This window comes from Musca vetustissima, unplaced genomic scaffold (genome assembly GCF_032173495.1).
Source record: "Musca vetustissima isolate MV318-11 ecotype Yass unplaced genomic scaffold, APGP_CSIRO_Mvet_v1 utg22101, whole genome shotgun sequence".
Lineage (NCBI taxonomy): Eukaryota > Metazoa > Arthropoda > Insecta > Diptera > Muscidae > Musca > Musca vetustissima.
In genome coordinates, this window is record NW_026874843.1 from 95,188 (window position 1) to 111,428 (window position 16,241).

General features: G+C 33.6%; 2 protein-coding genes across 2 annotated transcripts; both read left to right on the forward strand.

Annotated features, from left to right (window-relative positions):
- The first annotated feature begins 6,139 nt into the window (after positions 1-6,139).
- LOC133337065 (E3 SUMO-protein ligase ZBED1-like) lies at positions 6,140-7,885 on the forward strand. The gene is made up of 2 exons (XM_061545333.1): positions 6,140-7,214; positions 7,277-7,885. The coding sequence occupies exons 1-2, from the start codon at positions 6,210-6,212 to the stop codon at positions 7,472-7,474; spliced, it is 1,203 nt and encodes a 400-aa protein (XP_061401317.1). The 5' UTR covers positions 6,140-6,209; the 3' UTR covers positions 7,475-7,885.
- Positions 7,886-8,359: 474 nt separating this feature from the next.
- LOC133337076 (diphosphomevalonate decarboxylase) lies at positions 8,360-12,088 on the forward strand. Its single transcript, XM_061545345.1, has 4 exons — positions 8,360-8,534; positions 8,697-8,767; positions 9,009-9,126; positions 11,130-12,088. Exons 1-4 carry the CDS (start codon positions 8,483-8,485, stop codon positions 12,083-12,085), a joined length of 1,197 nt encoding a protein of 398 aa, XP_061401329.1. The 5' UTR covers positions 8,360-8,482; the 3' UTR covers positions 12,086-12,088.
- Positions 12,089-16,241: the final 4,153 nt, after the last annotated feature.

Below are 16,241 nucleotides of genomic sequence, written 5' to 3' on the forward strand. Positions count from 1 at the left end.
TTTTGTTTTAATAAATTCTGATTTAAAAAAGCTATTATTTTGAAATTTAGAATTATAGTTTAAAACAAAACTAGTTTGTAACAAAACTATAGTTCTAAATTTCAAAATAATAGCTTTATTAAATCTGAATTTATTAAAACAAAACCTTCTCCTGTAAAATTTCAAATTGAGGGTTACGTTTTTTTTTGGCGAAAATGGCTCGAATTGTTACCAAATATCAATTATTATTGTGGATAAGTTTAATGCACCTATCATAACCGACCACTCCATTGCGAACTTCTGAACTGAATTGCCAAATTACGGCAACTTCCTTGGAAAACGCAGCTAAAATATTAGGATTCCGAAAAGAGGGCCCATCCTGTGACGGCAATAACAAAATGACTGCCTCTTCAGTAGGAAAATATGAAAAGAACCTTCGGAATACTAACCAGTAAGGAAAGTAGTAAAGTCGGACGGGGCCGACTATATGATACCCTTCACCACTTTGAGTATATTCAACAGATGAATCCTAACAGACGTCGCATTTTTAAAGGACCAGTAAAATGAAATTGGAACCATAAACACGTCATTCTGCAACCGGTACTAAATTGTTCATTTGGTCAGATATAGAAACTGTATCTAAATCTGAAACGATTTCAGGAAACTTAACACACATCTACACCTAATTCATTACGCTGTGCAAAATTTTATGCAAACCGAAAGATATTAAGGGACTTTGGTGCACCATTTACATTAAATCGGACGAAAATATATATGGGAGCTGTATCTAAATCCGAACCGATTTTCAGGAAACTTAACACACATCATTCTAGATCTAATTCATTACGTTGACCTAAATTTAGTGCAAATCGAGAGATATATAGGGACTTTTGTGCACAATTTACCTTAAATCGGACGAAAATATATATGAGATCTAAATCTGAACCAATTTTCAGGGAACTTAACACACATCATTCTAGAGATAATTCATTACGCTGTGCCAAATTTCGTGCAAATCGAAAGATATATATGGACTTTGGTGCACCATTTACATTAAATCGGACGAAAATATATATGGAAGCTATATATATCTGAACCGATTTTCAGGAAACTTAACACACATCATTCTATACCTAATTTGTTACGCTGTGCCAAATTTCGTGCTTAAATCGACTGAAAAAGTGATTCTATGCCTATTCTCAAAAGGAACCATGTGCCTATCTCGTTTCCTTTTGCCTGTTACAAACATACGCACAAGACATAACACCTTGTACCACAGTGTGGTGAAGGTTATAAATAGAATTTGGTTCAAGAACCTCAAAATAGCGAAAAATTAGGGGGGGTACCCTTATATAGGGGCTACTAGAAAAATTGACCAATATTTATAATTTATAGTGGAGAGATGTGCTACCTAATAAGAACTCAATTCGGTCGAAAAATACGATCAGAACCCCCAAAATACCAAAAATTTGGGGGTACCGTTATATGGGGACTACCAGAAAAACTGGACCTATATTTATAATTGTTAGTCGAGTAATTTGGTACCCAATATGAACCCAATTTTTGGTAGGGAGATTTGCTAAAGAACTCAAAGTACCAAATTTCAGCGAATTCAGTTTAAAAACGCACTCAAGAACCTCAAAAGACCCAAAATTAGGGGTACCCTTATATGGGGGCTATTAGGCTTTATTTATAATTTTTGGTAGGGAGATTTGCTACCCAATAAGAACCCAATGTACAAAATTTCAGAAAATTCAGTTATAAAACGAGCCCAAGAACCCGAAAATACCGAAAATTGGGTGGTCCCCATATAGGGGGACTATCCGAAAAAATTGACCTTTATTTATAATTTTTGGTAGTGAGATTTGCTACCCAATAAGAACTCAAAGTACCAAATTTCAGCGAATTCAGTTTAAAAACGCGCTCAAGAACCTCAAAATACCGAAAATTGGGGGTACCCTTATATGGGGGCTATCCGAAAAAATTGACCTTTATTTATAATTTTTGGTAGGGAGATTTGCTACCCCAGAAGAACCCAATGTACAAAATTTCAGAGAATTCAGTTATTAAACGAGCCCAAGAACCCGAAAATACCGAAAATTGGGTGTACCCTTATATGGGGGCTATCCGAAAAAATGGACCTTTATTTATAATTTTTGGTAGGGAGATTTGCTACCCAATAAGAACTCAAAGTACCAAATTTCAGCGAATTCAGTTAAAAAACTCGCTCAAGAACCTCAAAATACCGAAAATTTGGGGGTACCCTTATATGGGAGCTATGCCTAAACGTGGACCGATTTTCTCCAATTTCAATAGGGTTCGTCCTTGGGCCAGTTAAGTGACCTGTGCCAAATTTCATCCAAATCGGATCATAAATGCGATCTGTACTTTGTTAACAAAACTACATGGACGGACAGACGGACATGCATAAAAGTGATTCTATGCATATTCTCAAAAGGAACCATGGGTCTATCTCGATTATTTTTGCCTGTTACAAACATATGCACAAAGACATAATACCCTGTACCACAGTGTGGTGAAGGGTATAAAAAGGAATCAGTCCCGTTATGTGTGCCCTATATAAAAACATTGATCCCATTTGCAAATATAAAGACTATAAATATTCTCAATCACTTAGTGCCATCTACTGTATTCTTATTATGGCACATTTTCAGTATTTATAAATATATCTCAGATACAAACCTGATAAAATTGCTGTTGAGACCATGATGCAGTAATAAGGTGATGTATCAAAACAAAAACATCTGTTTTTGTCTCGACCATCTGTCAAAATTTTCCATATAATATTTCAAAAAGTTGGCAGCATTTCTCATCGAATTCAAGTAGAAATTACGCACTTTGACAGTTAATCAAGACATCAGCTGCTCTAAATGGACTACCTATTCATTGTGCCATGGTTGAGACCATGATGCAATAATAATGATAAGGTGATGTATGAAAACAAAAGCATTTGTTTTTTCATCGACCATCCTTATAATATTTCAAAAATTCAAGTAGAAATTACGCACTTTAACAGTTAATCAAGACATCAGCTGTTCTAAATGGACTACCTATTCATTGTGCCAAGGTTGAGACTATACATTCTGAACACTTCCTAAAATCAGTTGATATTATTTACATTAAAATTATATAAGTCTATTTTCTCCGCAGAAGCTTATGCAATTGTTGAAGCTTTAATGCTCATCAAAACCTGTGATCCTGGGAAATATGTACTCATCACTGACAGCAAATCAGTCCTTCAGGCCATTGGATCTCAAAACTCCAGAAATACCAATTCATTTATTTACAGAATAAAAGATGAGGTGTACCAAATGTATAGGGAGGCCTTCACTGTACACTTTCTATGGGTTTGTATGGAAACGAGTATGTGGACTTCATTGCCACTAACCATAATCCAACCGATTCTTACCCAAAATTATGTCCATCTGACTTGACACAAAACGACAAATCTTCGGCAGTCACATCTTGACAAGAAAAATGGAATGGAATTATAAATGGCAGACGATTTTAGACAAACCCAAAAAAACTCTATTGAAATATAAGCCAATTCTACCCGTAAAACACACAAAATCCCACCGTATTCCTCTATTCTATACGTCTCCAGATTCCCTTCACCATGGGTGGTGTTGTGACTTTCGGCTTATTATTGTGGCCTCGACAAAACACAAAAAAATAAGTTTTCGGTAAATTTCATTCAAAAATTATTATCTGATCTTCGCCGAAAACTATAGGCGTTATCCTTGACCATAAGCGGAGCCTTATGGAACATTTCAAAGCGATCTAGTGTGGTAATGTGTTAGTAAATAATATCTGAATACCTAAGCACCTATAAATATATATGTGTAACGCCCACATCCGAGTACATACGACAATGTAATTGGTATCAATTTAAAGGTCAACCACTCCTCTTGTATATACTATCAACTTCTCGGGTCTATGTCCTTTAGGATTAAATATACACGCTATAGAACACATTTTTTTAATTTTTCACACAAAAGTAATGGTCCATTTGACCCGCTAAATATTGGCCGATCCTTATCAAAAGAAGCATGCTTATTCTTTGGCCCAATCCCCTTTTCCATGTAAAATTTCGCAATGTTCGGGCCATAATTGCGGGCTCTGGAGCGACCAGAAAAACCGACAAAAATTAAGTATTTGGTCCATTTCATCCCCTAAATATTAACCGAGCTTTACCAAAAACAATAGGGGTCTTCATTGGCCTGAACCCATCCTACGTGCAAAATTTCGTGAATAACTGTGGTCTGTATCGTTTTTACAAATTATAATAGACAGACGGACGGACGGACACACATGTCTAGATCGACTCAGATAGTCGAGATATGACGATCGGTATACTTAAAGGTACGTCTATGACCAATATTTCGAGGCGTTACAAACTTTTGGGGCTGCACAAAGCTATAATACCCTGACAACATAGTTGTGTAGGGTATAATGAATTGAAAAAGTTATAACAATCATTAAGGAGAAACGAGCGGGCAGTGAAGTAAAAGCAATCCTGACAACATAGTTGTGTAGGGTGTAATGAATTGAAAAAGTTATAACAATCATTAAGAAGAAACGAGCGGGCAGTGAAGTAAAAGCAATCGTCTGTAAAAAGATCTTCAATCGTGAATTTTATTTCGAAACGTTTTGTATGATTAATAAATATATTTGAAATATATATTTGCCGTTAATTTTTTATATTTTCTTAATAATTCTAAATCGACTTCTAAACCCCTATTTGTAATGTTCACTTTTCGATCTGGTAAACCCTTCTTCCCTTTTCAACGGCGTCATTTCATTAGAGGCAGCTTTGTAGAATTTGTTAGGCATACGTAGGCGACAGTAATCGTACGTTTATATCTTATCGGATTTCGTTAACCCAGTGGGTTTAAATTCAAATAAATCCTCATGAAGAAAAATTTCAAATAAACTATCATGAAGACAAATCAGAATTTAGGTTGGTGTGTCCTTTAATTCCTAAAACCGGCACAATTTTGCGTCATTCACCTTTGAGAATTCATCTGGAGTTTCTCATGAGATTGGATTTTCGTTCATATAGACTGATGCAAAGGCTAAAAAATTGATTTTTTATATATGTAAATGTTGTTGTGTTGTGGAATGTGCAATTTTTAGGCAATTTTGGCTTTGTTATAATAAACCAAATGTTGTAAAGCCCACTTTGCGATTTACTCAAATATAAAAAGCCGATTTCGACTTTTTAACTGTTCAATATAGAGGTGGCAAACTATCGATAGTAATATCGATAGTATCGATGGTTTGGTTTTCACTAGACTATCGATGGTTTTTTTTCGATAGCGATACTATCGTTGAAAAAACGGATTCCGGCATTTATTCAGTTAGAGGCGCAACTTTGTTAATTAAACGACTTAGATATCTTCTATATAAACCGCGTCGTTAATTTATCAACTTTGATTTGTCATAAATATATGTAAAAAACAGAACACTGTTTAAAATGAACAGATATCTGAAAAGACCAAACGGTAAGTAAAATGTGTTTATTTATATTTTGTTCAATTGTTGATTAAAAATGTTTACAGATATTTCTACCTCCATTTCCATAGAAGAAACTGGTAATGAAAATGAAGAAGAACGTGAAAATTGCACGATTGGTGGGGAAACTAATAAGTCAAAAAGAGCACGCCACGGTTTCTCAGAATATATTTTCAAAAAACAACAGATAAAAGAAATGCTAAGTGTCAGCTGTGTGGGAAAATATACAAAACTAGCGGTAACACGTCAAATCTGTTGGATCATTTAAAACGTAGCCATCCTTCTTATAATCAGCTTCCGAAACCAACGAAAACAATTGATAATTTTTTCAACAATTCAGTCACCTACGATACTGAATCGGCACGTAAAAAAGAACTTGATAAGGCTTTAATGATTTTGATCGCCACTGATGTACAGCCATTCAGTGTAGTAGAGGATACAGGATTCCGTGATTTTGTCCGATGCTTAGATCCGCGCTACGTTTTGCCTTCAAGAAACACCCTAAAAAACGTTCTGATGATAAATATGTACAACGAAACAAAGAGTAAGTTGCAAACTATTCTTAACGGGTTACAACACTGCGCTATTACAACAGACCTATGGACATCGCGCGCAAATGAAGCTACCTCACCGTAACGTGCCACTTTGTTACAAAAGATTTTGTTCTCCGTACAGCTGTTTTGTCTACAAAAAAAATGTTATGTTCCACTAATCACAACGCAGAAAATATATCAATATCTATGCGCGCCGTGTTAGAAGAGTGGGGTCTAATGGAGAAAGTGGTGGCAGTTGTCAGCGATAATGCTAGCAGTATGTTGAAAGCGTGCGAATTGCTTCAAAAACGAAATCTGCCATGCTTTGCACACACTATTAACCTTGTGGTGCAAGATTGCTTAGCGCAAGATTATGTTAAAACTACTTTAGGGAAATGTAAGAAAATTGTGAGCTATTTTAAGAGCAGCACAATTTCCTACGAAAAGTTTAAAGCGGACCAAGGAAGAGATATGCCCCACAGCCTAAAACAGGAGGTACCGACCCGCTGGAACAGTGCTCTCAGAATGGTGGAGAGCATTCTTTTAACAAATAATTCTATTTCAAATGTACTGCTAATGACACCAAAGGCACCGCTACCTTTAACGGCAGACGATATAGAATTTTTGCAGGACCTTAAACAATTGCTTATGCCATTTGATGCCGCTACAGTCCAAACATCGTCAAGTGCAGCTGTTACTATTTCCCTAGTAGTTCCTCTAACATGTGGTCTTTTTAAATCTCTTGATGAGTTAAAAAGTACTATGAAAACTTCAGAAGGCCATCAAGCTTGTATATTTCTGCTTGAAAGAATAAAGAAAAGGCTATTTCCTTACGAGGAGCGTACAGTTACAAGACTCGGAACATTATTAGACCCTCGGTTCAAGAAGGAAGGTTTTCTTTTCCCAAGCAATGCAGATGGAGGAACACAATTTTTACAAAACGTGTTGAGTGGTATGAACAAAAACAACACCATGGAACAAGATAATTTAGAACCATCATGTTCTAAAAATATTCATCAAAGTTCGCAGCCACCGCTTTTAAAATTCGTAGGAAATAAAATTGCCTCTAAAGTAAGATCACATCAAGTAGACGCCATCATTTCTCTTAGGCAATATTTTGAAAATGAAAATGCAGCATTAGAAATAGATCCATTACAGTACTGGAAGGTAAATAATATAATACAAAACTATTTATTAACAAATTTACGAAGTGTTATGTTTATTTTCAGAATTGTTCTGGCCAAATGTCACTCACAAAGTCATGTGCCTTACGCTATTTATGCGTACCAGCAACTTCGACAGAGGCTGAGCGAATGTTTAGCAAAACCGGAGCCATAATTTCGGAAAGAAGATCGAGCTTAAAGCCAAAAAATGTTGATATGCTGCTCTTTGTTAACAAAAATTGTTGGGTCAGTAAAGAATTATAAGAAGTAAGGTTTTTAAACAAATAATACCTTTTTCAAGGTAATTTTCATTATAATTTTAAATTTAAATTAATTTGATTAAATATTTTTATAAAATAAGATCTGAATGTATCTGTAATAATGAATTTCAAATATTTTTTGTTTTTATGTTTAGTTGTTTTGTTGAAGCGTTATTATCTGTTTTTATTTTAATTTTTAATATAAATATAATTTTTAATTAATTTTTACTACATGCAAATACATTTTTTTGTAAAAGTTGATCTCAAAGTGCCTTATAAAAATGAATTCCAAATATTTTTGTTTTTATGTTGTTGTTTTGTTTAAGCGTTATTGTCTGTTATTTTTGACTATAAATATAGTTTATAATTAATATTTACTATATGTACATATTTTAATAATAACTGTACTAATGAATTCCAAATATTTTTTGTTTTTATGTCAATTTGTTTTGCTTAAGCGTTTCTTAATAAAAGAATATTAATCATTAGATCATTTAATATAATTGAGTCCGTTATTAAAAATACATGTAAGTACATATCGGTGTTGTTTATTGATATTGACTTGAATGGTTATTACATTTGTGATGAGTTTTGTTAGTAGTTATTTTTATTTTTAATAAAAATCGCAAAAGTTTAACAAAAACCATAATACAAAAATAATTATAATAACATAGAACAATGAAAAAAAGTTGCGCGCATTATTGAAAAATTAATATTGGCATTCCCACATTATTCGATACTATCGATAGTTTTCCAACAAACTATCGAAAATATCGATGATGCGACTATCGATAGTTTGCCAGCTCTAGTTCAATACAAAAAGTCGATTAATCGATTAGTCGAAAGTCGATTTACATATCCCTAGCTGAAAAGTGAAAGTTTGTTTTCAGTTTATTAGACAATTTCTTACCGTAAGGTTGTGTTTCCTGTCTGGACCAATTATTGTCGATTTATTGACAATTTCTTAATATTTTTCCAACAATCATTTAGACCAGCACTGGACAAAAGGAAAATGTTCATAGAGACGTGCATAGCACCAGTCAATATAGCTTTAATAAAATATTGTAAGTGGTGGGGTCCACCAGGCCATGGAATTGTTAGTAAATAATTGGATTTCACTTTCCCTAGGCAACACATATTTGTAATTATTTTCAATATTAATTGATTTTAATTAATTAAATTGCTTTTATTTCTATGTTATTATCTTGTCGCATTTTCTGGAAAAGGGGGCAAACGAGATGAAGAGCTGATATTGCCCATTAACGACTCGTTGAGTATGACTTTAAGCACGGATGAGGTAAGTGGTACTTCCAAATGACATACTTATGCATGTAGATATGTAAATCGGAGTGTTGTAGATACACACCTTTGATGCACTTTGGTATTGTTTTTATTTATTATGTGGTTGTTAAATTGTTGGCCACAACACCAACAACAACAGGCCCCCATTCATCTCAACAACCTTTGACATGCATTTCAAATTTCCATACAAATGCTTCTTAACAAACGATTTCATTTTAATATCTCTGGTTTTGTAGATGTGTGCAAAGACAACGGCATCAGCGTGTTCAACCTATAAGGAACATCGAATGTGGCTCAATGGCGAAGAAGTACCCTTTGAAGATAATCCCCGTGCAATGAGATGCTTAAAGGCTTGTGAGTATTCAGATGTGAATGATAATTCGAAAACAAAAACAGAGAACATCAAAGGAACATATGTTTGCAGTTGTGCGGGGATAAATTCAAATTAAATCGTTAGAGATCAGACTAAAATTTAGTTGGGGATAATTAAACATGTTTATGAAATACTCGTCGAAGTACGTTTTTAAGGCAGATTCGGTGTAATGGACATTCAAAATGTTTGGAAATTATATGTTGAATAGTTCTTTATAATCCAATGAAAACCACAAACTTTTTGGGAAGTCAAGGGACTCCAAGGTTCCGAAATAACCCCCTGTTTTTATACCCTCCACCATAGTATGGAGGGTATATTAGTTTTTTCCGTTTGTAACGCATCGAAATAATTGATCAGCGTAAAATTCTATGACGACCTAAGCATGTCCGTCTTTTGTAATCACTCTAGCGTCTAAACGAATAGAGATAGATCTCCAAAGTTTTGCATATTTTGTTTCTCATATAAGGTTACCCCCCAATTTTCGGTATTTTGAGCGCGCTTTTCTACCGAAAATATGGTACTTTGAAAAATCTCCCCACTAAAAATTATAAATATAGGTCGATTTATTCAAATAGCCACCATATAAGTTTACCTCCAATTTTCGGTATTTTGGTGGTTTTTTATCGCGTTTTTCAACCGAGTTGGCTGTTATTTAGTACATTGAGTTCATATTGTTTAGCAAATCTCCCCACTAAAAATTGTAAATATAGGTTCATATAGCCCCCTTATAAGTGTACCCCCAATTTTCGGTATTTTTGGATTCTTGGTCGCGTTTTCTAGCTGAATTCGCTGAAATTTAGTACATTGGGTTATTATTGGGTACCAAATATCTCCACTAAAAATTATAAATATCGGTCCACTTTTCTGGTACCCCCCATATAACGCTACTCCCCAATTTTCAGTATTTTGGTGGTTTTGATCGCATTTTTCGATCGAATTGGCTGTAATTTAGTACTTTGAGTTCTTATTGTGTAGCAAATATCTCCACTAAAAATTATAAATATAGGTCCATTTTTTCTGGTATTCCCCATATAAGGGTATCCCCAATTTTAGATATTTTTAGGTTCTTGAGCGCGTTTTTCAACCGAATCTCCATATAAAAATTTTTAATATTCACACCCTTTTTATATATAATTAGTTATCTGCTTTGTTCCGTGTGTAAAGGTTGTCCCCATACAGGTGTATTCTGCCATAGTATGGGTAGTCGTTACTCGAAATAGTCAGTTTTTACCCTACAAAGTGTGGAATTCTAAGACAATTTAGCCATCTGTTGTAATCATTCCACATTCTAAAGATATCGTTATAAGAAACACTAACCTGTCGTTTTGGGGGTTTTCAGATTTTCAGAAAAATCTCCATTAAAAATTGCTGAAATTTATATTTAGTGTGCATAATGGATTACATAAATCGGTTTGTCAAATTATCGGTATAGGTCCACTTTTTGGTATGTTCCCTATATTTTCATTGCAAGTATCTGTCAGTATACCTTTGTGGAGTTCGCCCCAACTTAACGAACTTAACGCTTTTTTCACTTGCTAGTTTTATACCCTAGGTGTCTTTGGAATAATTTGGGGTCGAATTTGAATGATCTGTCTAGTGCTAATGCTAAACAAAATTTTAATACTATTAATATACCAATCTTATATCCGAAGGCGTTCCACTTCTTCTAGAAAATGTCCCACAATGTAGCCCTATATGTAAAGAAGAATGGATCTCCCAAAAATAAATGTCGCGGTAATCAGTATTAAAAGGGCTACCTGTCATTATTTATTTTAAAAATTTTTCTGAACGGAGTACAATTTAATTTACATAAATAACGGAGTACAATTTAATTACATAATTTGGAGAGGGCGATAGCTTCAAACTAACGCTATAACATATAATCTCAGAATTGGATAATTATTAGCTATTGTCTATAAAACCCGATTAAAAACATTTAAAAACTCATCGACTATAATCATTAAATGTTCCCCTTTTCTTTCAGTACAACGTTTGGCACTGGCCAAAGGAGAATCCCTCAAATTTCCACTGGAATGGAAATTACATATTGTTTCGCGTAATAATTTCCCCACAGCTGCTGGTTTAGCTTCTAGTGCTGCCGGTTATGCCTGCCTTGTTTACACCCTGGCCACATTATACGGTATACAGGATGAAGAACTAACAGCTATTGCACGACAGGGTAGCGGTTCAGCATGTCGTAGTCTGCATGGTGGTTTTGTACGTTGGCATAAAGGTGAAGCATCAGATGGTTCCGATTCAATAGCCCTACCCGTTGTAACATCAGCCCACTGGCCAAATATGCATGTTTTGATACTTGTCGTCAATGACAGTCGAAAAAAGACCAGCTCGACGAAGGGTATGAAGCTGGCTGTTGAAACATCTGATCTAATAAAATATCGTGCAAAACAATGTGTTCCCCAGCGTATTGAAGCCATAACAGAGGCGATCAAACAACGAGATTTCGAAACATTTGCCAAAATAACCATGCAAGATTCGAATCAATTTCATGCCATTGCCCTGGATACATATCCGCCGTGTGTATACATGAATGATGTATCACACGCGATTGCAACGTTTGTGCATGCCTACAATGCCGCTGTGGGTCAAACGCGAGTTGCCTACACCTTTGATGCGGGACCAAATGCCTGTTTATATGTGCTCCGAGAGCATGTTCCATCACTTTTACAAGCCATACAAACATCATTCCCTAACGATGCTGGCAGCAGTGTGGAATATATCAAGGGAATACCAATTGATGAAAGCGCCAGTCCATCACAGACACCCCCAGCAGCAGATCCCATACTTAATGGTAATTTTACATTACCGACAAATGAACGAAATCTTCTGAAATATATTATTCACACTAAAGTGGGTTTGGGACCACAACGTCTAACGAAAACCGACAGTCTTCTAAATCCATCAACGGGTCTTCCATATTAAAGAATAAAAAAACAGTCTAAAAACACTTACATACGCAACATCACTTAGCCGGTTTCCTTAGGCAAAAATGAAAACATATTTTCTTTAACACATTTAGAACAAGAGTAAACAAACGAGTGAAATATATATATAAACGAATGTACTTAAACATTTTAATAACAACAACAAAAATCATTTAATTCATTTGAATTTAACAAATAAATAGAAACAAACAACAAAACGCTTCATAGTAAACGATGACAATAACGAAAGAATTTTAATAGCTTCAAATTATAATGACTAAAATAATCAATCAAATATATATATATTTATTATACAAAAGCCCCAATCTATAGCATTGTATAGAAATATTACTTTCCATGGCTTGGTATTAGAAATTATTTACAAAACAAAAACAACTGCTTTGCTTTTACTATTTTATAAACAATGTAGAAATATATTAATAAACAAAAAAAAGTAGATGCAAATTATACAAAGTAATAGTGGCGTTTTATTTTTGAAATTCGTGTGCAGTTCATGTACCGACTTTACACCTGGGGTGCCTCGAGAGACATATTACCCGTATTCTCAATTTAATTGAAACAATCGGACCTTTCTGCCATGGTAGTAGAGAGCATCAATCGTGACGGAGATGAAACACCCAAATAAAAGTGGTAAGCATATCCTACCATTGAGGTGGATATTGACTCCGATCTGTATATTTATGCAATGGACCACCGTAATCGAAGCATCAGATAAAAATATGTTATAAAATGAGCAATTGGGTCCTAAATTTCAATTAGGCATTGCAGATATTGAAACTATTGAATGAACTATTTAACTAATGTAAATAAAAAATCAACTACCCCAACAATTATTTTATTTTTGGTTTACATTTAATTTTTATTTTTGAATTATTCAATCGACAAATAAAACAAAATTAAATTAATGTATTACATATGTATTAACTATTATGTATCGTCTCTTGTGTATATAATATCAAGGTAATTATTATTTGTTTTTTTTTTTATAGTTATTAATAATAATAAATTTAATTAATATATTGTTTTTAAATGGCTGTTTTCCTTTGTTACTTTTGCATTTGTATTGTTCATATAGGTTGGTTTCTTTCTATCGCTTTGTTCAATTCATCAATTCTAATATTATTGTTGTTGTTGCTATTGATCTGTACTTTCATCTCATTTTAATAAATTATTTAATTATTGTTTACTATTAGGGAGGGGGGTTACTATTACACGTCTGATGTAAGGACTAAACAACACTATTTATTGACATATAATTATTTTCAATCATATTCAGAATTTAATAATTGTTGCTTAAACACATGCACTCATCATTTGCTGCTAAATGCTTTTGTTATTAAATTGTTTATGAAAATTTTATTAGTAATTTTTTATTTGCAATTTTTTGTTTATTTTTGTATGTGTGTGTCTTTTTTGTATTTTTTTCAAATATTTTGGTTTAGTTATAAATAGTTAGTATCATCATTGAGTATCTTCGATTGTGGTCTAGGGATTTTTCTTTGTTTGTAAAATAATGATTAATTTTTTTTGTATAAATAATTTAATTCTAGAACTATAATTAAGAAAACCTTGAAACGGACAGAATACAGAAATTTTGGTGTGTTGTATGCGTGTTTCTAAATATTTTTTTCTATAGTTATATTTTTTGTGTGTCTATTTTAGGATAGATTTTTGCTTAGAATAAATTTTTTCAAATTGTTTTTAATTTAATTTTTAGGAAATCGGCAAGAGTAGAAGAAATATAACTAAATTTAGTGTAGAACATTGTGTGTAACGCAACATAATTTTAGTATTCTTAATTTTTTATTAATATTTTGTTTTCAAATATACAATAATCGTAATAGTATAATTAATAAATATCGCCTCTTTTTCAATTCTCTTCTAGTTGTCCCTTCATTCTTTCTATTGTTGGATTTTTCCCATAGTCCTTAATAATATGTGGAATATTTACATTTTTATCTTTTATAGTAAGATGCTTACGTTAAACATATATACATGTACGCTTCCTCTTCTATTGTTATTGAATTAGAAATATATTTTTGAGATTCATATTGTGTTACCTACGAAATTGTCGTTAGTTTTGTTCGTTTCATATTAATTGTCGACCCCTACCAAGTATATACCCGATCTGGTGTTGCCTATTCGAAATATATTTAATGTGATATTTCAGGTTTTTTAAAAGAAAAAACTTCCATCAGGAAAAGAGGGTGAAATCAAGTCCAAATATTGGATAAAAATGTCCGGTCCGATATTATGTATTTTAAATTTTTTGATAATAAAATTTAGAATCAAATTGGCTATAATTTGACATGTTTAGTTCTTATGCCAACCAGAGTTGAATGACATCCGACGCATCGCCCAAATAATTTTTCAAGGATTGCCGCAGCTAAAAAATCACCAGAAAGCATACAGCGAAGAAAAACACTGAATATCTGAACATATAAAATAGGAATAAGGTTCCATCTATAGAGAAGTTGATCGGTATGTGTGGAATCCTCCAATACTAATGCTATACAATGTAAAAATATTTGAAGTTGTCACAACGCCGCATATTGCATCCATATGTCATCTGTGGATAATCTACTTTAGGAGAGGAAGGCCCTTCCTTCACATCATCATCATGACACCCATCAGAGGCCCAATGATATAAAAGAGTACCTTTAGGATCATAAAGCCTGCCGAGCAGTTCTGAATACAGGGTAAATATAGATCCCACTTATCGCAAAAGAGAAGCATAAGCTATCTTGGCACACCAGAGTAGTTTTTTAACTAAGTCCAAGATATCTATTATAAATATCTACTGTACGCGGATTGATGACAGGGCGTCTGTCTAGCGCACTACTCTACTCCCCTATAATTGCCACACCAATGTTCCAGAACTTAATATAAAAGACCTCATCTTTACAAACTCAACACATTAAATTTCTACAAGATCTACAAGATACTTGTAGATCCAGTAGATATCTAAAGCATTTAGGTATCAACCAGTTTTCAGGCTTGTTGCGAAGTCCTTGCTATTTCATGATCGTAATTGTATATTACGAAATCGTAAAACAAACGAATATTTGAATTGACCGACACAAGAGCAATCTCATCTACCACAAATGATAAGCGAAACTTCGGAATGCGCAGGATTTGAAGTTTTTCAAGAATGTCTCCTTAAAATTTCAAGTGAAAATTTCTAAATCTCTTGAAGATATAAGCGATTTATTGGGTAAGCAGCAGGTGAAAGCGAGAGCGTTTCAAAACACTTACGATTCGCGCGCACGATAACTTAAAACCTATTAAAGCAATCGTTTCAAAAATTTCATATGTTATTCTGGACCTACAAAGCTGTCATATGAAATAGGATAAATATAATCGGTCGAGATCTTCCTCATTTCCAGAAAATGGGTGATTTTCCAAAAAATTATTTTCCTAGTTCTGGGATTTAGCTCATTTACGAGTGAATCAATAATCCTCTTTCTAATTGTGTTGGAATTTGATGTTCCAGTGATCGGCAATCATGCCCTCAGTCGCAAAGGGATTTCTCTTTAATTAAAAAAAAAAAAACAACAACAGTTTGTCAAGTCAGATAAATAGCAGAATGTACTCTTTATCCTTGCTTATATCCCATGCTGAATCATTTTTAAGCATCGAAAAGCTCATGGACATTTACCGACAGATTGTGACATTTTCCCAAAAACAGTAAAAATTCTGTAACGGTATAATTTTAGTTCAATCTATGCCTGTACCTTGAATCTATGTTCAATTTGTCAAATCTGGACAGTTATATATGAATAGAACCTGTCGCGTTTGACAATAAAATAAAACCGCGGATGGATCACAGATTCTTCTAGCGTCATGTTAGGGGATTGTGATTTTTCCAATTGATTCTATTTCATTTCTTTCAATATTTTCCACAAGATTCCTTCGCCGTTCGATTATTTTTTTTTAAAGTCGTTTACGACCAGCTACTATCAACTGAAAAGTCTTCAGATTGCATATTTAGATTTCCACCTGCAAGAAACTTACATTTTATCTGTCCGAAACAAAGTGAGATCATTCGTTGGAATTTATTTAATTTACTGAATTTAGTATCGACTCTTTTAAACATGGATATACGATATGATTGACCTCAACCATACACAATT